At 35.1% G+C, this 21,684-nt stretch overlaps 1 protein-coding gene across 1 annotated transcript; it reads left to right on the top strand.

Annotated features, from left to right (window-relative positions):
* Positions 1 to 1,942: 1,942 nt before the first annotated feature.
* LOC136799302 (uncharacterized) lies at positions 1,943 to 20,703 on the top strand. The gene is made up of 4 exons (XM_067056009.1): positions 1,943 to 2,093; positions 14,150 to 14,275; positions 19,092 to 19,159; positions 20,286 to 20,703. The coding sequence occupies exons 1-4, from the start codon at positions 1,988 to 1,990 to the stop codon at positions 20,487 to 20,489; spliced, it is 504 nt and encodes a 167-aa protein (XP_066912110.1). The 5' UTR covers positions 1,943 to 1,987; the 3' UTR covers positions 20,490 to 20,703.
* The last annotated feature ends 981 nt before the right edge of the window (positions 20,704 to 21,684 follow it).

Genomic DNA, 21,684 nt, shown 5'->3' with positions numbered 1-21,684 from the left:
TTCCTTTCATTTTCTTAGGGGTTTTGGCCAAATTTGGGATTTTAAATTCTTTTGTGAGCACTAAATTTTGCAAAAATCCACACAAATTTATTAAGTAAATAGCACAATTTTAACACATTTTCTTTAGTTTTCAGCCAATCTGAAACATGTTTTCTTTATTTCACAGGCAATTGTTTCAAAATCAGGCATTTGGTACTTTATGGAAAACCCTATTACACGAATCTAGAATTATCAGGGAACTAATCAATCATCTACTATCAACATTAACAAGTCGGACTCTCGAGAAGGTTTTTTTTGTTTATATGGTGAAAAATAAAGCAAAGAATGGGTTTTTGAATTTATAGCATTTGCAAACAAAGATTTTGGAATATACTACATGGTAATGACAATCCAAAAATCAAGAAATTAAAATCAAATACAAAATCACTTATCAATATTTATAAGAACAAACTTTACAGTAATACGCAAAAATAAAATTTGTTTGGTTACATTAAGTAATGCTGTTAAATTGTGTTAAAAAGTACTTTGTGTACACATTATGTAGATTATGATCAGGGGGTAATGAAATTAAACTTTCATCAACTAAGTAATAAATATTTGAATGTTAATTTTTTTACATTTCTGATGAGTTACTACTTAAATGTTGAGAGACACTACTTGCTCCTAAACTAGGTCTTAGTGTTGGTCTATACATCAAATTTGAAAATATTTGTGAGTAAACAGGTCTAAATCCATCACTCTTCATTGGGGTCATCTTCATTAAAATATGTTTATGATACAATCCATCGCTTTTCATATAGAAAATTGAATACCCATCAATATATCTTGAAGATTCCCTTTCATCAACAAGGCCGATCAAAGAAAGAGGTTTGATGTAGCGTGGAATTCCTTGGACTTGCCATCTAACATGGATAGACCCATTAGTTGAATTTTTGTTCATTTGTAGGATGCTGAGTTCTGGATTATACAACACTGTCTTTGTAAGGTTTTTTAAAATGTTGATTTGAAGAATGTAAGAATTTAATGTTTCAGTCTTGGTTCCAATGAGTTGATTCTCAAAGACAACCTTATAACTGCATCGAATGTATGACCAACCCAATGTTGTGAATAACTTTGGTGCTTGATCATGAAAATAAAGCATCATTTCTGTCATTTGACTTTCACTTGGTAGATCATTCCAATTATCTTTGCTTTTCTTTAAAGGCTTTTCTTCTGTACTTCCAATACTTTGAGAATTCAAGAGAGGAGACTCATTGGAATTTGATGCATTATTACCAATATTGATACATTTAGTTGCAGGAAAGCGAGAATAATATTTCATTTGCATCAGTTCTCTTCCATTGACAGATATACAACTACCACTCAATTCTTTTTTCTTGCAAACTTGATAAACATAAACATCTTCTAATGGATTTATTTTCTTGAATATTGAAGAGCTTCTTAGTTCACTCATTGAAACAGCAGTTGTTCTAATATTATTGTCAACACAATCACAATTTTTATTTTTATTCGAGGAGACTACAGTGACAGTTTTATGTTTCCTCAGTTCATTTGGAAGCAAAGCCGTGATGTAAGAGGCCTCTTTTGTCTTCTTAAATTCATTATCAAATTGGCTCACAAGCGAATTTGCAGAAGAAGAATGCCAAGTTGTTGGTGCAAAACCAGCAGAAAACTTATTTGACAGCAAACAATAATACGATGGCTTGTATATCACATTTGACGTTCTTGAAAGTAACATTTTTGTGTGTAATTTATTACAATGCTTATGTTAAATACGAGTTACCGTTATTGTAAACTTCTAGTCTTTGAATTCAAAATTTCTTTACTTTTTGAAGTGAATTTGATCTGGAAATCCTCAATTTCGTGACCGCCATCTCGGCTAGTTCGAAACGCATCCAACCTGCCTGCTTACAGCCCGTGAAAGGTTGGATAGAAAATGTTTGTTTACGTTTTTGTCGGTTCCGGTAAAGTATTGTAGGATTTCAAAATGGCGGCCGTTGCAGCAACAGCATGGTCAATATTTTTTACAAAAGCTGCCTGCAAGTGCCGAATATTTTCGTCAACAACCACTCCTTTACTGTCTACTACCTTGGGTAAGTTCCTTTATTCCATATAAATACTTTTGGGCCGTGTATATGTATATGTAGGGAGAACGAACATGTATGTTTTGTTACTACTTAAATTATATAGATAGAGTCCCCTGCCCAGTTGGCGACCGGTCTAGTTAGCGACCGAACGTCTTTGAACCCAGAAAAGTCATACAAAAACAAACTAGATAGACAGTTACATCAATATGCCTTATTACCTGTCTTTAAAAATATAAATAAAAGTAATCACGAAAAAGGACGCGAAAAAAAAAGACATAAGTGTGAGAATAGAGTAATCAAACTCGTTAGAAAAAGTACCATTAGAAGTCATAAAAAATCAACCTGAATAAATGCAATCGGAATTCCAGAGAACTTCATAATTCCCCAAACAACATTACATTACTATGTCAAACTCCCATTACATAAATTTTTTTACAATTACGTCAGAGTAGACGACCCTCGACATGGCCCGGAAATTCTCAGGCCTCTTCGGGCCATGTTCGGGCCAAGAGACCCTATCAATTCTTTTGGCTAGAACATGACCCGAGTCATTCGGGCCATGTTCGGGCCATGTTAAATGTTAGATTGATTCAGCATGTCCAGTCAAACAAAATAGTACAAAATAAGATTTGTCTGTTTTGTTTATATCGCTCAAAAAAACTTTACGAGCTTCCCGTGGACACGCTTCAGTTTAAAACCAGGACCAGTTTCCTAGCAAATATAGTGTGGCCCGTGCGTGGCCCGCGTGTGGCCCGAACACGGCCCGAATTCTCGGGCCAGCTCGGGCCATACTCGGGCTTTACGCGAATTCCAATAAAAGTTTTGGCCCGAGAATTCTCGGGCCATGTCAAGGGTCGTCAGAGTAGACTACGCTCGCCACCGAAGAGGTTTATTTGGAAAGGGTAATTACATTTTATTGTTCGCTTCTTTTTTAAAGATTGGCCGGGTTGGAAAAGTATGAATTTCTTTGTACATATTTTACCTACCCCAAATATTTAGGAGGCTGAGTTTTAAACAAATCGTCAAGTTGAAAGGAACGATAAATGTATCAAGGTCTGTTTTATTTACACCCTGGTGACTTAACAAAAGAGACTTAACTCGATGTTACAATCCAATTATTGAAAGTTTGTCTCGGCCTTTTTTTAATGAGCGAGACATACGTTCTCTGATTACGCAATTTTCATATTGACATTTTCGAGGCATTTTGATGTAACTGATAGAGCCAGACGTGAGACGATCTCAATCGAACAGAATCGACAATCGAACCAGTCGAACCAAATCAAACGCAATCGACCGATTGAAATTCGATTGTCGAACGCAATCGAATCTCAATCGAAAGTCAAAATTCTGGGTTAATATTCGATTGGTTCGATTGTTGTGTTCGACTGGTTCGATCATCGATTCCGTTCGATTGAGATCGTCTGGCTTTATTCTTGCAGCTTCCCAACATCCAAGCTCTCAAAAACTACAAGCTGAATGAATTTACTTTCGATTTCCCGTAGAAATTACGCAATGAACAATCTGGGGGTCAATGAATCGAGGATCGAACGCAATCGAACGCAATCGAACATCAATCGAACGCAATCGAATATCAATCGAATCTGAAAATTGCAGTAATATTCGATTGAGATTCGATTGCGTCCGACAATCTAATTTCAATCGGTCGATTGCGTTCGATTTGGTTTGAATGGTTCGATCGTCGATTCCGTTCGATTGAGATCGTCTGGATAGAGATTGTTTAGGCTAATTCTCCAACTTTTCCAGGAGGATTTTTGACGTGATTTCATTTTTTCTCCAAGGGGGGTCTCCCTCGTATTGTATAGGGTTGCGAAACGATATAGACCCCACCTCAATTCGCAAGCTGCTAGCAAAATAAAAACCCCAAAAGAGACAGGGTCTAAGCCTTAATAACACCCTAATTCTAAACATACCACACAAATCCAAAATCCCGTGCAAAATACTAGCAGTCTCTTATGTTAATTTTATCGTGAAATATTTCGAATTTTCTGAAAAACTTTGAATTACTGAGTTGGTATGTTGGTATATGTTTATTTTTTCCAGAGCAGAGTTGGCAGGTTTTTCGGGGTTAATTTCCAATTTTGTTTGACTTGTGACTGTTTTAGTCCAAAAAAAGCGTTTTCGAAACTAATTTTAGAAAAAAAGGAAGAAAAAAATTAGACATGTTAAAAATGACATTTTGGTATTTTTCTTTTTTTGGGCTCAAGAGAAATGTGTTTGTTAGGATTGAATCTGAAGCTTTCCCAGGTTTTAAAGTACAAACATAGCTCACATAAGGCAACACCCGGGGGGGGGGACTTAGGCAAAAATAGGTACGGGGACGGGCCGCTGGTCAGGGTACCTTTTTCAATGTTGCAGAATTACTGACAGGGTATCTAATATTGCAAAATCCTGACAGGGGCGCAATTTCATGATGTGTGTCTGACAGGGTCTGTTTTTGCCGTTTTTGCATGGTAGAGTTCTTTTGCAAATCGTTTTGACATGGCGGTGAGCAGACCCCTGTGAGGGGCAAACAGATTTTACTAGATGTTGCAAGACTTTATTGTAGATTTTGATTCAGATTTTTTATTTAAACTTTTATGTTTTGTTTCTTCCAATATCGTTAAGACATTCTGCTGTAGGCTTAGAACAGCTGTAGAACAGAACAATACTCTCGACTCTTCTGTATTAGTCTCGTTGACATCCTCTCGTCCTCTTTGTAAAAGCGTTGTTTTAAAGCTTATACCGGGTGTCTCTGAAAAAACTTCCCCCTGTTTGATTCAAATTTGCGAAAAAGTAAAAAAATATATTAGCTTGATTTTTTCGAAATCGTTTAGAGGAGGGTTTAACTTAAATTTTGGTATATCAAACTTTAAAATTGCTTCATTAGATCAAAAGTTATGACAAAAAGAGTAAAAAAATTGTTTTCAAAAAGAGTGCAAAAAGACGAAAAAACAGGGTATTAAATTAGACAAGAAAACACTGTACTTTATTGACAGTAAAGTTTTACTTTTGAACTTCTGTGCATCTTTTTTGTTTTATTATTCGTTTTTAATGATTTTTATTGCCAATTTAGAGCTCCTTTTGGATTCATTAATGAGCATGAAGTTTAAACAAGCAACAAACTTTTATCAAAAATTTTCCAAAAATTTCCAAAGCTTAGCGAGTCTATTTGAGTGGAGAAGAGAAAGTTTTAGTGTCTTTTTTTCTAACAAAAGATCTGATACCCTGTTTTTTCGTCTTTTTTCGCTCTTTTTAAAAAAAATTTTTTACTCTTTTGGTCTAATGAAGCAATTTTAAAGTTTGATATACCAAAATTTAAGTTAAACCCTCCTCTAAACGATTTCGAAAAAATCAAGCTGATATATTTTTTCACTTTTTCGAAATTTTGAATCAAACAGGGGGAAGTTTTTTCAGAGACACCCGGTACTTGCAAAATAGTCCTTTCAAACCTAGACTTAATCAGTTCTGATTTTGAGACCCTTACCGTAGGATCAAATAAGATTCCGATTCCTGCTGTTGATTCCAGGTGCCGTAGTATAGTGGTAGTCGACCTTGGCTTCTGTGCAGGCGGCCAGGGTTCGATTCCCACTCACGGCAGTTCACTTGCCGGGTCAGCCCATGCCATGTGAGGGGAGTTGGGTAGTCAGTTCAAGGTGCTGACGGGACGCTCATTAGTAAGTGTTGCGAGAATAGGCCTCAAAAGCCTCCTGCAACTCAACCAGATAGAAATATAAATATAAATATAACATTCCACTTGCCACTTGAAAACAGATGATAGTTAGTTCCGACTAGTTGAAAACAATGAAACAAGTTGGCAGATTATAAAAATAATCAAAACATTACTTCCTTTTTGCGTTTTATGATTTGCCAGCTTGGATTAATTCACTTTTTTCTGCCAGTATGCCCGGGAAAACTAGCGGAATGATCCTGGAAAAGTGCCAGTAATGCTAGAGCGGGAATCGGAATCTTATGTGATCCTACGGTAATCCTGGAAACGGATATCTGAAATTTATCTAAGTTCATTATTACGTTTTTTGAAACTTTAGCGTTCTATTTGTTCTTGTACATCTATAATATTGTATGACCTTTCTATCTTTGAAACACATTTTGTGGAGGTAGAGAGTGATGATTTTGAATAATATTAAAGATATGTTTACTTTGTAATTTCATAACTCTCGTCGTCGATTCTTTTGGTCGGTTTTCCAGGTATTGAGGTTTAATGTTTATTCAATGCTGTAGTTTTTTAGCCTGGAAATGTTGATATCACGTTATACTTTACGAAAAACGCGTAAAACGTGTATAAAGAGTAGGTTTTTAACATAGAATCTGACAGGGTAGGTTTTTCAGGGTAGAATCTGACAGGGTATAGGTTTTTCACAGTAGAATCTGACAGGGTAGGTTTTTCATCGAATTTTTCTTCTGACAGGGTCTATTTTTCATCAAATTTCATTTCTGACAGGATCTGCTTTTGAAACTCCAGCGGCACGTCCCCGTCGGTCGTCAAGGTCAGTGCCCCCCATCAGGCAAAACAGGGACCTTAAGCAACTAGGACGGCGACTTGAGGGAGTACGTGGAGAAAATATTAAAATCTAATGGTAAATTTTATTCGATTTTACTATGGTTTAATAGCATGTGAATGGACTTTAACAAAAGCAAACTTTGGTGAAAGATAATCTTTTATCTCCCGAGTGATTTAAATGATTAATTATTATTGTACTCTTTTATTACCGCCTTCCTCTTAGAGAGAACGTGGAAACATGTTTTTGTAGTCGCCTTGTTATTTTGAAACGTCCAGTAATTACCCAAGTAAATCTAAGTATTCTCATGAGAAAAGTATATGAAAAGAATGAAATCTTTTTGTGATTCAAATGTTGATCCAAAAGGGATTTGTTATTGTTGGATGCTACAGTTCTCACTACAACCGCCGTCCTAGTTGCTTAAGGTCCCTAACCTCCGTTTTGGGGGCTGTCTCCGTTTTGAGGGCCATATACTGTAGCAAAAACAACGACAAATTTATCCCACGTGATGGTAGAGATAATTAAAGATAAATAACAAGGGCCACCTTGCTGGTGACGCCGCATAAAGATAGCCCTAGGTTAACAGGGAAAGCTATCCAATCATGATGGTAACCTAGAAGTGCACATTTTAAAAGCAAAAACAACTTCTTTGACTGGCTAGTTAGAGTTGTAGGTAAGGTGTCCGAAATTAAGCATTGTTGGCAATTAGGTAAGTGTATGCTAGATCTACAGTCTGGTTTTGTTTTATATGTAGGACACAACTGGTATAGCCTGAACATATCCCAAACATTTTCAGGTCATATTCAGGCCAAAATATAAAAACATGCTTTTGGCCCAAACATATGTCAAAGCCAAAGTTGGGCCACCAAATTCTAGATTTGCCCCAAACATGCCCCAAACATGCACAAGCCAGTTGGGGACTTTTTAAGTTCAAAATCACCAAGTGGCCCATGGGTTGTTATAGGACCTGACTGAATGTGATTCCTTCTTGATTCTATAATGGGTGGCGAAAATGTTACGTTTGACATTTTAACGACCGATAAAAATACAAATTAAGCGCTAAGAAATTACAATCAGGCATCTTATGCAGAATTGTATGTTTGCATTACCAACGGTGCAATTGCAATCAACAAAAGAAAACAATGAGAGACCAAATAGAAAAGCTGGGCAAAAGTCACCAGTCTTTTTTAGCAGGTTTCATGAACTTTCTTGATTTATAAATAAAGACTCTGTGGATTGGCAAACATGAAAAAACAGAAGAAAAAATAAAAATTCCCCTGTGGAAAATGAGTGAATTGCTTTATTTTGTCCAATCTAAAAAAGTGCAGTGCGATTGTTTAAAAAGTAACATCCAATCGAAAAGACCTTTTGGATAATCAGAAAATCCAGCATTAAAACTATGACACCTTAATGCATAAGTATTTTAAAATAAAAGTGTGCGTAAATTTTTCTTATCATTGTTTTGATGCTGGAGATTTGAGCTGCACTTTTATCCAATCAAAAAGATTTTTTTTGGCAATCTTATTCTTGCATCAAATTCCCATTTTTGTCTGAGAACTAAAGATAAGAAATCTTAGAAGAACCACCAATTGAAACAAATAAAGAAGGCATTGATAGGGTGACATTTATAAGATCAATATTCGTGCAAGGTGCTGAAAAACCATCAACTCCAAAAATTATGTGGCAATCTTATTGCTTGAAATTTATAGGAATATTAAGAATATTTATGTCGATAATTTTTATGTGTCATTAATGAAAGTATTGCATTGAAATTAAATTTCTAAATATGACTAATTTAGTAACTCAATTGTCTTGCTTTCATGTAATAATATACACAATAGACAAATTTATTTTGCTGGACAATAATATTTCACTTAAAGAAGTCCTTTTCTTAGACTTAGAAAACATCACTATTTCTAAGGACATTCTCAATTTTAAGCAGATTAGATAATTTAAAATACAATAGTATCGTTTTTTAGAAAGACTCTCTCATAGGGAAAATATTTTGTTTTAGAGGGTGATCTGACATAGGGTCCTCCTTGAAACTAGTCGAGGAATGGAAACTAGTCGAGGAATGCTCTCGTAGTGAACGGTCATGCTCTCGGATAACTGACGTGTCAAGGAAAAAGGGGCGTTTTGAATTTTATGGCTTAATCTTTTGGCTGGCTAATATTCTTATGGTTTTTTTTATTTGTTATTTGGCTTGTTGTATTGATTGGTTTTGGTAATATGAGTCAAGCAAAGACAAGGAGTTCTACTGAAGTTACAAAAATGTTTGAAGCCATTGACAAAAAACTTGAAACTGTTGCTTCGAAGGATGATTTAGCTGAAATCAGGGATCTATTCCAAACTTTAAATGACAAAATTGTATACCAGGATGCAAAGATTGCCTCTTTAGAAAAGGAATCTACTAACCACGAAGAGAGAATTCTATACTTAGAGGAAAATTTACAGATCCTTCAGGATAAAAACGCAGTACTAAACAGTTCAGTAAACTTTTTAACAAAGCAAAATGATGCTCAGGAGCAATATTCACGCAGAAGCTGCCTGAGGATCAATGGAATTCCAAAAGATGTAAACGAGTCAAGTGCAGATTGTGTGACTAAGGTGACTGAGGTTTGTAAGGATTTGAATAAACTTAGAGGCAAGTGACATTGACAGGGCCCATCGTGTGGGAAAAGATCGTAAAACTATGATTGTTAAAATTTTACTCCTTCAATAAACGAACAAGTATCTACAAAAATAGGAAAAATGCTACGAACAAAAATATAAAAGTTTATTTGGATTTGACGAAACAGCGTCTCAAATTGTTGGATGAGGCCAGAGAGTTGATCACGAGAGATTGTAACGTTGAGTACGTATTTGGAGACATCAACTGCAATGTGGTTGCGAAATTGAAATCCTCCCAGTACAAGTTCTTCGACAACATTCACACGTTCAAAGATATGATTTTGCGTACAGAGTAGTCCTTCTTTTGTCATTGTCAACACCCTTGATGTATAGCATCTATGTATCTTTGGTGACATAATCTGACATAATCTTGAAAACATAGAGTTTTTTTTCTGTTGTGTTTTTGTTTTGTTTTTCGTCAAACTCTATTTTTTCCCTTATAACATTTTTTAAACCATCTGCCGTTTTTGCATTTTATATAATGCCCTTTTTCTACACTGAAAGTGATTATTAATTGCTTTTCTTTTGTCTTTTTATCACCTGCACTTTGATTACGGGTGTGATTACCATTACATTTGTGTTCGAGTATTTTCTACCTAATTACTTTTTATCAACTCTTTTTTTTTCTATAATGTCTTGTCGTATCTTTTTTACTATTTTATGTGTATGTTGGAGCTACATCTGTAAGGTTTGTTTTGGTTTTGGATTTGTCGAACCGGATGGCTTGATATGGGAATAAGTCTACAGCAGTATAGAGCGTGCGTTGGAAATTTTAACTCTTGCAAATATCTTTTCGGGAGAGTAAGCCTGAGTCTATGTATTAATCTTATGTTTTGGGGGTTACCAAATCTTCTCCCCTATCGTTTCCATCTTTTCTGGTTACAATATTTTTATACACTTTTTCAGCTTAGCCTTCTCCTTTTGGCAGGAGATATTGAGTCTAACCCGGGGCCGAGAGAGAAAGATAACACCTTATCAATTTCTCATTGGAATCTAAACAGCGTTTGGGTTAATAAATTTTCAAAGATTGCTCAAATTACTGCCTTTCTGAGTGCTCACAAGTTTGATATCTTCTGCGTTGGTGAGTCGTTTCTCGATTCTTCTATCGAGAGCGATGATTCGAGGTTGAAGATAGAAAATTATGAGTTGCTCAGATGTGATCACCCATCTAACTCAAAAATAGGTCAAGACTGCCAAGGATAACTATTTTTCTCGTCTTGGCACTCTTTAAATGATCCAAACATAGGAAGTAAGAAATACTGGTCTACTCTGAAGCAGTTTCTGAACGTACGTAAAACCCCGAAAATTCCACCTATTCGAAATGAAAGAAACGTCCTTGTAAGCGATGTTTCTGAGAAGGCCGATATTTTCAACTCTTTTTTTTTCAAACCAATGCTCACTTATCGATACTGGCAGTGTTTTGCCACCTGAACAATTTCTTACTAACTCCAGACTCGATAATCTTGTATTTGAAGAAGAAAAAATCGAGTCTATTATTAATTCTTTGAATGTTAACAAGGCCCATGGGTGGGATAATATTTCTACTCGTATGGTCAGAATCTGTGGTAAGTCTCTAGTAAAACCTTTGCTTAGTATATTCAATCTTTCTATCAACTCTGGCATCTTCCCATCACAGTGGAAGAAAGGAAACGTGGTTCCTGTCTATAAAAAGGGAGACAGGAGCATAGCCAAAAACTACAGACCAGTGTCTCTTCTTCCTGTGTTTGGAAAAAATATATGAAAAGTGTATTTATGATACACTTTACAGATATTTTGAAAATAACAACTTATTTTCTCCTTGTCAGTCTGGTTTTCGGGAGGGGGATTCCTGCATTTCTCAGTTGTTATCCATAACGCATGATATTTATACAGGGTTTGACAAAGATCCTTCTCTAGATACCAGGGGGGTGTTTTTAGACATTTCAAAGGCATTCGATCGGGTGTGGCACGATGGCTTACTCTTTAAACTCAAATCTTATGGGGTGACTGGACCGTTACTTTCCTTAATTCGCAGCTTTCTTGACGATAGGCATCAGAGAGTTGTGTTGAATGGGAAAACATCTGAGTGGAAGCGAATCAATGCAGGGGTACCTCAAGGCTCGATTCTTGGTCCATTGTTCTTCTTAATTTATATTAATGATCTTCCAGAAAACCTTGAGTCAAAACCCAAGATCTTTGCTGACGATACCTCTTTATTCTCTCTTGTGATTGATCAACTCTTGAGCCTTGATGTACTTAACAGAGATCTCTCCAGGATAACTGATTGGGCGCAAATCTAAATAAATCTATTCTTTGTTCTGTTGTTGAATTTCTTAACGAAACTGGAAGGTTTAGCGGTGCTTTATTTTAGGCTTTTACCTAACAACTGTAGCTTCCTTCTCCAAGATTTTTTCTTTTTATTTTCTTTATTTACTTATTTATTTATTTTTTACATAGTCTAGTACCTCTGGCGATATAACGTTAGTTCCTAGCGGGGGGAGGGGCTATATTCTATGTTTAAGTAATGTTTTGTAATATATGTTCGTAGTGTACACGTGTCTTTGTTTCAATAAAGAAAAAAAAAAAAAAAAAAAAAAAAAAAAAAAAATAGGGTCCTCCAGGCTTCAGGTACCCCCAATAAAATTAGGTACCCCCAACGATTTAGGTACCCCCAAAGTTGTTTGGATTCTTAGGTAGCCCCCAGGATTTGGTACCCCCATTAAATTATGTTTTTTAGGTACCCCCTTTTATTACGTAGCCGATTAGAAGAATTTCTTTTTTTTGCATTCTATTCTCTGTAATGATAATTTTGTGTCAGTTGCTGAAAGTATTCAAAGAACACACAAGAGTAAGACATGTCTTTTCCCACAAATCCATGTGAAGAAACAAATATCCAAAATAGGTGAAAATTATTAATATGAAAACAAATTAAAAAATATACTAAATTACATACAATCAAATAACGTATATGGAACTGCATCCAAAAGATTTTCGCAAGTTATAAAAAAATATAACAACTTCAAGCTACCATGTTTGTTATGATAGAAACGCTTGGTCAGCAAAAATGCAATATCATTATTATTTATTTATTTATTTATTCAAATTAAACCACTCCACGTCCGTGGGCAAACTACAAATTTCTATTTATAAAAAAAAACAAAAACAAAAAAATCGTTGAATTTTAATCTCCTTCACTGGGGTTACTGTAAAATGTAAAGGACACAAGAAAGAAAAAGTAGTAAAAACGAAGGGTTTGGTTGAAAATTGAGAAATTGAGTAAAGTTAAGAAAAATATCTCACACAGAAAAAACAGCCCCCACCCTCACTGACGAGATTACAGGTCCCCCCAAACATATCAGGTGCCCCCTGAAAGTGGGAATACTTCCAGGTACCTGGCTTTTTTAACACCTCTTTTTTTTAGGTACCCCCACTTAAAGTGGGGGGGGGGATGACACCATGTCTGAGGATTTTTATTTCAGAAAAGAGATGCGTGAGCTAGCCTAAAATACTGACTAAGTCAGGGGGGGGTACATCCGCAGGGTACTAACCCATAGGGTACTAACCTGATTTTTTAAGAAAAATTGTCTTAGGTACCACCAAAATTCCTTGGCAAAGTAAAATATTATATAGCTGTAATAACGGCAATAAAAGTATATATCTATCAGAAGAAGTAAAAATCAAGTTGATAAAAATTGAAGAATAGTATGAAAGCTTGGATTGGATGGATTTCCTTATTTTTTTCTTCAATAGATTGGTAATTTATTCAAATTATTCAAAACTGTGTCAATCTTATGAAAGAAGTTGAAATAGAAAAAAGTTGCATTGTTGGCTCTGGTCGGCTTTATTTAGTTGACCTGCCTCCGTCTTAATTGTCATAAACAGACAAACAAACAAACAAACAAATATAAACAGAAATAAGCTATAGGGTATAATATAAACTGCAATAAGCTAAAATACACGTTTTTTTTATAAGGAACACGTTTATAAGGAACTCGAGGCTGAAAATGGTCCAAAAAATAAGGAATTTTTGCGAATCCAAACGTAGCAGCTATGTAAATAAGGAACTCGATAAGGAACTTTGAGGCTGAAATTCTCTGTAAAAATAAGGAACTCCAGGCTCAGAGCAAAGTTAAGGTTCCTTATAAAAAAAACAACGTGTAAACTAACCCCTCTAACAAAAACCAGGCTGTAAGAATCATCAGTTTGGATAAGAATTTTATTGTTTAAAAGACAGATTGTATCACTTTGGATGCAACAGCTTGTAATTCTTTTCATCAGAAGGCAATGACAAACATATACCTCGTTCTAACTTGAGATATCAAAGACGAACTATCCTTCTCACTAATTAAAACAATACTGATTTTGAACAATAGCTTTCTTTACATTAGCTATTTCAATATTTGTATAACTTAGTCATAAAATTCTCCTCTTAGAAAGTAGGGAAAGTACCCATGAATTTGAATAAAATAATTCTTTATTGATAGAAGCATAACAGTTCTTTTTTCTGAAAACTATTGAAACTAACAACCTCCAAACTTCCCTACATACTTGATAAGCAGGGAAATACCTTCAATTGGAAGGGGGAACTTTTCAATACTGTCAGATACTGTAAGCCATAACAAGGAAATCCTCATCAAAATCCTGAAAGTTGAAAACAAAAAATTAAACAAATATACCATATTCAGGGCCTGAGTACTTGAAGAAAAATTGAAATGATACTCACCCCACCCTAAAATTGGTACCGGGTACTAACTTTTTTGAATTTCCAAATTAGACACCACCACCCGGCTATGGGTTAGTACCCTGTGGCTGTACCCCCCCCCCTGACTAAGTTACTCCATAAACATATTTATCTAATGATTGTATAAAACTATATTTGAAATTACTTTTTTACAGTAGGTGGAAACTTACCTCTCATATCACAAACAAGGAATGCAACAAAGAAAGCAGGAGGATCGGTTAAAAGGCAAAATCATAACCGTAAAAGAAAAGGCAAACGCTATGGACCAAAAGTTGATCAAGGTAATTATTTAAAAAAGAAATTTTTTTTGTACAATATACCATAGAAAGAATTATTCGCCTAGGGAATATAACCTAACTATCTAAAGTCTGTCTCAAAATAATTTGCAGCTGGAGACAAAAATGGCTGTAACTTTTGATAGAATTCGAATCAAGTTGCGACTTTGTGCTCGTTAAAAAGATATTCGTGAGTTGAATATTATCAAGTAAAAATAATTTGAAAAAAAAAAGGAAAATGAAAATGAAAAATGAAGAAGAAAAAAATCAATTTCTTGTAGAAATGTGGTATAATTACCATTTTCACAAAAGTAATTCTTCAATCTTAGATTGTTGCTAAGTACCCTTCTGAGTGAGATTACGAAGAAGTGATTGGCTCTAAACCCTATTGGGAAACATTTCACTCATTCATTTCAGACAAAAAGGCCAATTTTGAGAAAAAAAGATCTTTTTTCGACTGTAAGGAAATTTTACTCTGGTCTGTAAAATACACATTTTTACTGCGAACTTATTGAAAATTTGCACAAACAATTTTTGATGCCTTTTCTAGGGCCACATAAAGTTTTGATATGTTTAAAGGCATATTTCTTGAGATATGACTAAAAGAATTGCCTCACTCCATGAAAGCCCGCCTACAACTGCAGCCAGAATTGAGAAAACGAAAGTGGTTCATATCTCGAGATAGGAAAGTTTTCAGACCTCTACGGGGGTCACATGACCAAAAATCCGCCATTATGGATACCCAGGTGAGAAATCCAGGTGGCCCAGAAGCTTAAAATATTCTTATTACCATAAGGAACAAGAAAAACCCCAAGAAGTTAGTCCACCAAATGGATAAGATACTTCCCGGCTCGTACCTGTATAGATCACCATCACTGTCAAAAAATTTATCAAAAATATTCATTCAATCAAAAGATATCAATTTTGTCGATCAAAAGCAAATTATTTTGAGACAGAATTTAAGTAACAATGGGAATAAGACATTGCTTTCTTTTAATAGTTTAGCATTTAGCTTGTAAGAGATATTCTTTTCTTCCCAATGAGAATGACAATTGAATTTAATTTTTCTGCTAAAGAAGAATATACATTAGTTTGTGTGATACAAACTACTGACTGGGTGCGCGGCAAAGAAAAGATTGTTTTCTTTGAACTCTTAAGTTGAGGAAACTTTGTCACATTGAAAAAGGGAAAGATAAACTTAAATTTTGATTGGTCAAAATTTTTATCGACATTGTCTCCTAGTTTTGTTAATTATTTTCATTTATTAGGATTCCCATAGCCTGGAGATCTGTGCGGCTTCCATTTCTATACTCCATATACTGGTGGAGAAATGAATAGCATGGTTTGGGCTATATGAGTTTGAATTTCCTAGCTCCAAAAACAGTTTGAAACATAGTCAGTCAAATTCTGTTTTTATTTCACTTTGGTTATACTTTTTTTAGAAAAAAAATCAAGGCAGCTCAAATCCGTCCTGTATACATTAGTTTATAAAAATACAACAGCGAGAATATATTTTGAGATTCTTAAAGGTTTTATTTTTACATAAGTGTTCCCGTTTCATATCAGGACAGTGTTATATTATGCCGATATAAGCAAAAAAACGTTTTTCTATTCCTCTTTCTGACCAACCTTGCTTCACATCCGTGTCAATCCAATGTGAATAAACCAGCTGCGCTGGAAGCTCCGGCTTAGAGATTAAAAGATGTGAAAGATGAGTTTGTTGAGTTAGTTGTGTTAGAACGTTGCCCACAAACTACTAATCAGAACAGATCAGAAAGCAAAGTAATAATCAGAAAGCAAAGTAATAATTCTATTGCAGCGAATAAATAAACCAGCTGGATAGCTCTTCTAAGTGATTACACATGCACTTTCTTGCTTCAAGAACCAACACCACCCCCCCGCCCACTCATCCTCGACTAAAAAGTTCAAAATTGGAGCTAAAGGAGAAAAACATTTAGAAGTCAATATTTCCAAGTTGTTATGAATTTATTTTTTTTCTAAACTTGCCAATAGCGAAGCTATGATGCGCCGTTGATTTGATTGTCCGGATAAAATTTTGGGGAGAAAAATAGCCTAAATTAGAGGCCACAGCTTTTAGCTAAGCGTTATTTTTTCTGTTGGGATAATACTTGGTGGAGGAGAGTAGGATAATCCAAATAAAATGGTACAATAGTGTGTATGTAATAAATATTGGTATATTTGGAAAAAACCTGTTTCGGGTTTGAAAAATCTTCAAAAGGAACGGTCGCCCAAGCCAATGAAATTACGACAAAGTCCAAAAAAAATCATTTTCAGTTATAACACTGAAAATTTCTCCTATCTTGCTAAAATTTACACAGGAATTGTGTTTTAATATCCTTTACTGAATTCTCATAGTGATATGTTTTAAAAAAATCTGTGTCGGGTTTGAAAAATCAAAAGGAACGGTCGCCAGCCGCGATGAAATTACGACAAAGTCCAAAAACTATCATTTTCAGCCATAACACTGTGAAAATTTCTCCAATCTTGTTCAAACTTACACAGGAATTGTGTTTTAGTATCCTTTACTGAATTCTCATAGTGATATGTTTGTAAAAAATCTGTGTCAGGTTTGAAAAATCAAAAGGAACGGTCGCCAGACGCGATGAAATTAATACGACAAAGTCCAAAAACGATCATTTTCAGCCATAACACTGTGAAAATTTCTCCAATCTTGTTCAAACTTACACAGGAATTGTGTTTTAGTATCCTTCACTGAATTCTCATAGTGATATGTTTTAAAAAAATCTGTGTCAGGTTTGAAAAATCAAAAGGAACCGGCCGCCAGAAATTACGACAAAGTCCAAAAACGATCATTTTCAGCCATAACACTGTGAAAATTTCTCCAATCTTGTTCAAATTTACACAGGAATTGTGTTTTAGTATTCTCTATTGAATTCTCATAGTGATATGTTTGTAGAAAATCTGTGTCGGGTTTGAAAAATCAAAAGGAACGGGTCGCCAGTCAACAATAATATGAAGTAAGTAATATGATGATGAATACACAAAACAGGATCATTTTCAGCCATACACATAACACCACAAAAACTACTCGGATCGTTTTCAAATTTACACTGTTATGTTGTAATTTCAGTATTTTCTTTTGAATTCCAATGGCTGTGTGTTTGCAAGTTTCATTGTCAAGTTAGAGTTTTATGATTTTGTGTGTCTAGAAGAAGAGAAGTTAGCCATATGCAAGATTTAAGCACTCGATCAGCTGACGATTCATGGCCAAAAGTCTTTCCACATTGTTAGAGAACCAGTATGCATCAAACTTCTCATAAATCATGTCCAAAACATCATGAATAATGATGAAAATGATCAATTTTTCACTGAGATTTGCCCATTCGCACGGTTGGCAGACGATATCATACTCCAGGATGCAAGTGAAATTTTTCAATCTGCGGACCTAGACGGGGGTTCGGTTATTATCAGTTAGGGTTAGGGTTGGAGCTCGAGAGTCACAATATAAGGCCGAAGGCCTTCTTAGGGGCATTTGTACCCTGTGACTTAACTTAGGATCCCGTAGGGATCCTTGTAGGGGCACCGGTAGGGTTGGGAGCTTTCTTAATTAGGGTCTGTAAATTACACGCTATAAGTATTTGTGAATGACAGCTTTCTGTCGTGTCTCGTTGGCGTAAGCGGATAGGCATTGGGTTAGTAAGCAAAGGTTGCTTGCATTTGGTGGTTCGAGCCGGGGTTTATCTGATATTCCGATGGCGTATTGGCGGCCGCCCACGCTAAAGCTCTAAAGGAGCGGGCCAATGAAAATTTTCCCGACCTTCAGAGCTTTAGCGTGTCGGAAGAAAATTTCTACATCGGGTGCCAGATAAAGCCGGGGTCGGAGACCTGTTTCACCGGTACGGGCAAATTTCAGAAAAATACTTAGAAAACAGTTAAAAACACTTGAGAAAGACAGAAAATCAGGATAGAAGATAGGAAAGTAGAAAATAGGAGGAAAATAAGAGACGATGCATCCTGGAGTATGATATCGTTTGCCAACCATTCGCTACACAGTCAGCTAGCCCACTTTCGGCAGCCATTTTTTTCTAAATACTTTCGGCCAATCAAATCACAATATTATCAGAATCCAGATAATCCGTTTTTATTAAATCGGAATAGATCATCGGATTAGATAAACAAAAAAAAATGTCTTGACCGTTGTCGGAAGAGAGAATTAAAGGCTCCTAGGCCGGAGCAAAAAGCGAATTAAAATCGACGAGTAAGCAAACGATATCACTCTTATTTAAAAACAAAACCTTTAAATCTGAAATTAATCGATTCCGATTGGTCAAGCACTCTTCTGATGAATGAGAGTTCAACTCAACAAGAAGTTAAATCTGAAATTCAAAATTTGATAAAAAATTTAAGATGAATTTAGCGTTATATTGAAACTTACAAGTCTATAGGCAAAATCTAATGAAATAATTAGTTTTAGAAACAAATTGAAATGATTTCAATGAAATTTTCCTTTCCTTCTGAGACTTAAGTTTATGATTTGTGTTTTTGATTTCAAACAAAAGCTTATTATAATGCAAAAGGTAAATGTTATTTTCGTTTTTATATAAAAATTTGATAGGTCAATATTTGACGCTTTGACCAAATTCCTGAAAGTAACTTTTGGCCCAAGGTTTAACCCACCAAAAGTTTATTTTCCCCTTTCTTTCAAGTAGAGAAGGGTTAAGTTTGTTAAATATCACAGAACTTGAGGAAATTTGACTGAAAGAAAGAAACACCCGCTATATTTCTTTGCCATTGTTTTTTCAAAACAACTTGATATCATTTTTTTTTCTCCATATTTTAGGTGAATTAGTTCAACCAGGAGCAATCTTGTTTCGTCAAAAAGGATTCCGAATGCATCCTGGCAGAAATGTTAGTATATCTTTTTTTAAGTGAAATGCAACAATTATAGTTGTAAAGTAAGATCACTGACCTTTATAAACATTGAGCACCATCTTCTCTACAGTATCCCGGCCAAAAACAATGTTTAATAAAAGTTTTTTGAAAATGGTATCCACTAATGGGGTTTGCAATGTCCGAAATACCGAATAATTTTTCCGAAATTTCCGAAATTTCGTAAAAAATACTTGCAATTCCGATACCGATATTTTTTTGGGTATTTTTCCTTGTTTTGACTAATTTTTTTTCATCAAATTTGATTTTTCATGTATGAATTCCGAAAAAGGGGGATAAAAACTTTATCATACCGAAATTTCGAAGCAAAAATTCATGGATTTCCGATATATAGTGTGCAGAGAGGTCCAGTCCCCAGCATTTTTCAGGGGGAGGGGGCTAAAAACTTTTTTCAAGAGGGATACAACCTTCCCTACAGCAAAGTTTTTTAACATAATTCAAAATATCTTCAACCTATCAGCTCTGCCTTCAGTTCTATTACACAACACTCAGCCCCCCAAGCAAGCTAGCCCCCAGTATTTTTTGAAAAATACAGCCTCCAATCAAGCAAAAATGGTTTAGCCCCCCCTAAGCTCAGGGGGGGGTGCATTCTATGCAATACCGAAACAATTTCAGAATTCCGAAATACCGAAGGGATTTTGCCCGATTTCCAAAATTCCGAAGAAGCAAGGGTCGATATCCGCAATTCCGAAATACCGTACGCCCCCTACCTACTACTGATATGGGTCAAAGTGATTTTAAACCAAGATTTCATTATATTAAAAATTTACCCACATTTAGTAGTGCTGTCATTAGATACCACTTTTCTAAATACTCTGATCAAAGATGGTCCAGACTTTATAAAGATCAGTGAGAAGGATGCAATATTACTCTTATCTCTGACAGAATTAGAAAGTGATACCTCCCACCTTATTTTGGTGAAAATTTTGATAATGAACTATAATTTTACCAATTCTTAATTATAAGACACCACAAAAAATGTATTAGGAAAGTTACGATTTGATTTTTTTTAAACATAGGTAAACTGATTATGCGACACTCGCAAAAAAGTTATGAATTATTTTTTTCTTGCTTTTTTTAAAAGGTTGATTACGGTAAAGACCACACTTTGTTTGCGTTACGCGAAGGAAACGTTGCAATAACCAAAGAGCTTGTTGAACGTCCTCAATGGTTCAAATGGGGTGAAGGACCTTATTTTGAAAGAACATTTATTCATGTGGAAGAACGACCTAAAGTTCGACGTATTATTTGTAAAAACCCAGAAAGTTTAGCTAAATTTTATTCTTGATAATGCGTGTTTTGTAGCTTTTTTTTGTGAGACTTAAGTTTGCATTGGCTACTGTCAATTTTGTACCGTTTCAACAGAACCAACAGTGAATTGATCTCTCCATGATCGAAACGGATGTATGTATTATAATATAACTAATTAAAAAGCTACTTAAAATTTATTTTACTATTTTTAGTTTATTGTTCAATTTCAAAAAAAAATTTTTTTTGCTAAAGATTTCTCATGCAGATTCTTTTAAAAACTCTAAGATAAGTAAAAGGATTTTTATTTGAATACCAACTAAAGCAAGTGTTTATTTAGACCGATCGATATCGTAGGCCTGTACATAAGATTTTACTTGCATGGTTTGCTTTGGCAAGTTATGTACAGGCCTACGGTATAGCACTTTACGGTCAAAATAAACCCGTGATTAACCTCGCTAATCACTCGAAACAAAACAGAACAAAACAAATCACTTATCTCTTTGTTTTAGGAAAATAACGAAAACAGGTTAAACAAATGGAAAATATAAAACGTTCCATGTTTCTACCTCAAGGATTTCATTACAAAGATGTTGAAGCAATTTCACTTGGACCAGATTTCTTTGGACCAACGGAGAAAGAGGGCTTTGACATGACCGGTAAATATTCAATTGGACGTCTTAGATGGAGATTATTTACTTTTTATCATATGGTTTAACAAAGATACACATTCACTTGCACGAAAATTGATTCGAGTGATTTTTCCAGTACCCCATGATAATCGGATGGAATATTGGAGTTGGTTTAACCCTTATGATGCTACGTTTATCCAAATCGTGGAGAGATCGACCAGGGATAACCTAAATCGACCAGTGATGTTTAATATTGATCTTTATCACTATTGGTTATATCCTCTATTGGATAATGAATTTGATTCAAAGATCATTGGTGAATATAAACAGCCTGATCTTTCCCTAAATTATAATGGTAAAGAATATGATTATTTCGAATATGATTTCGATTTTTGTGATGAACAAGGACTCAGGAGATTGATTGTAATGGCATATAACGATTGCGAGGAAAACTGTTGCTTTGATGTTGTTTATACTAAAGCAAACGATATATGGCACGGGAAGAGAGTGGATATTCAATTACCAGAGTTGATAGAACACCCTATAACTGGTCAGTTTTCTAAAGATAGTCTTTATTTACACCAACTTGATATTGTTGACGAG

The sequence above is a fragment of the Clytia hemisphaerica genome, unplaced genomic scaffold (genome assembly GCF_902728285.1).
Source record: "Clytia hemisphaerica strain Z4C2 unplaced genomic scaffold, Clytia hemisphaerica genome assembly, whole genome shotgun sequence".
Lineage (NCBI taxonomy): Eukaryota > Metazoa > Cnidaria > Hydrozoa > Leptothecata > Clytiidae > Clytia > Clytia hemisphaerica.
Note: the sequence above shows the minus strand (reverse complement) of the source record. Positions and strands in the feature narration are given on the sequence as shown.

Bases quoted from the DNA above. Each gene is read 5' to 3' on its own strand.
- LOC136799302 (XM_067056009.1), top strand. From the start codon at position 1,988: ATGGCGGCCGTTGCAGCAACAGCATGGTCAATATTTTTTACAAAAGCT. The intron at 2,094-14,149 runs GTAAGTTCCTTT...ACTTTTTTACAG, and splicing joins TTTACTGTCTACTACCTTGG to TAGGTGGAAACTTACCTCTC. The intron at 14,276-19,091 runs GTAATTATTTAA...TCCATATTTTAG, and splicing joins TGGACCAAAAGTTGATCAAG to GTGAATTAGTTCAACCAGGA.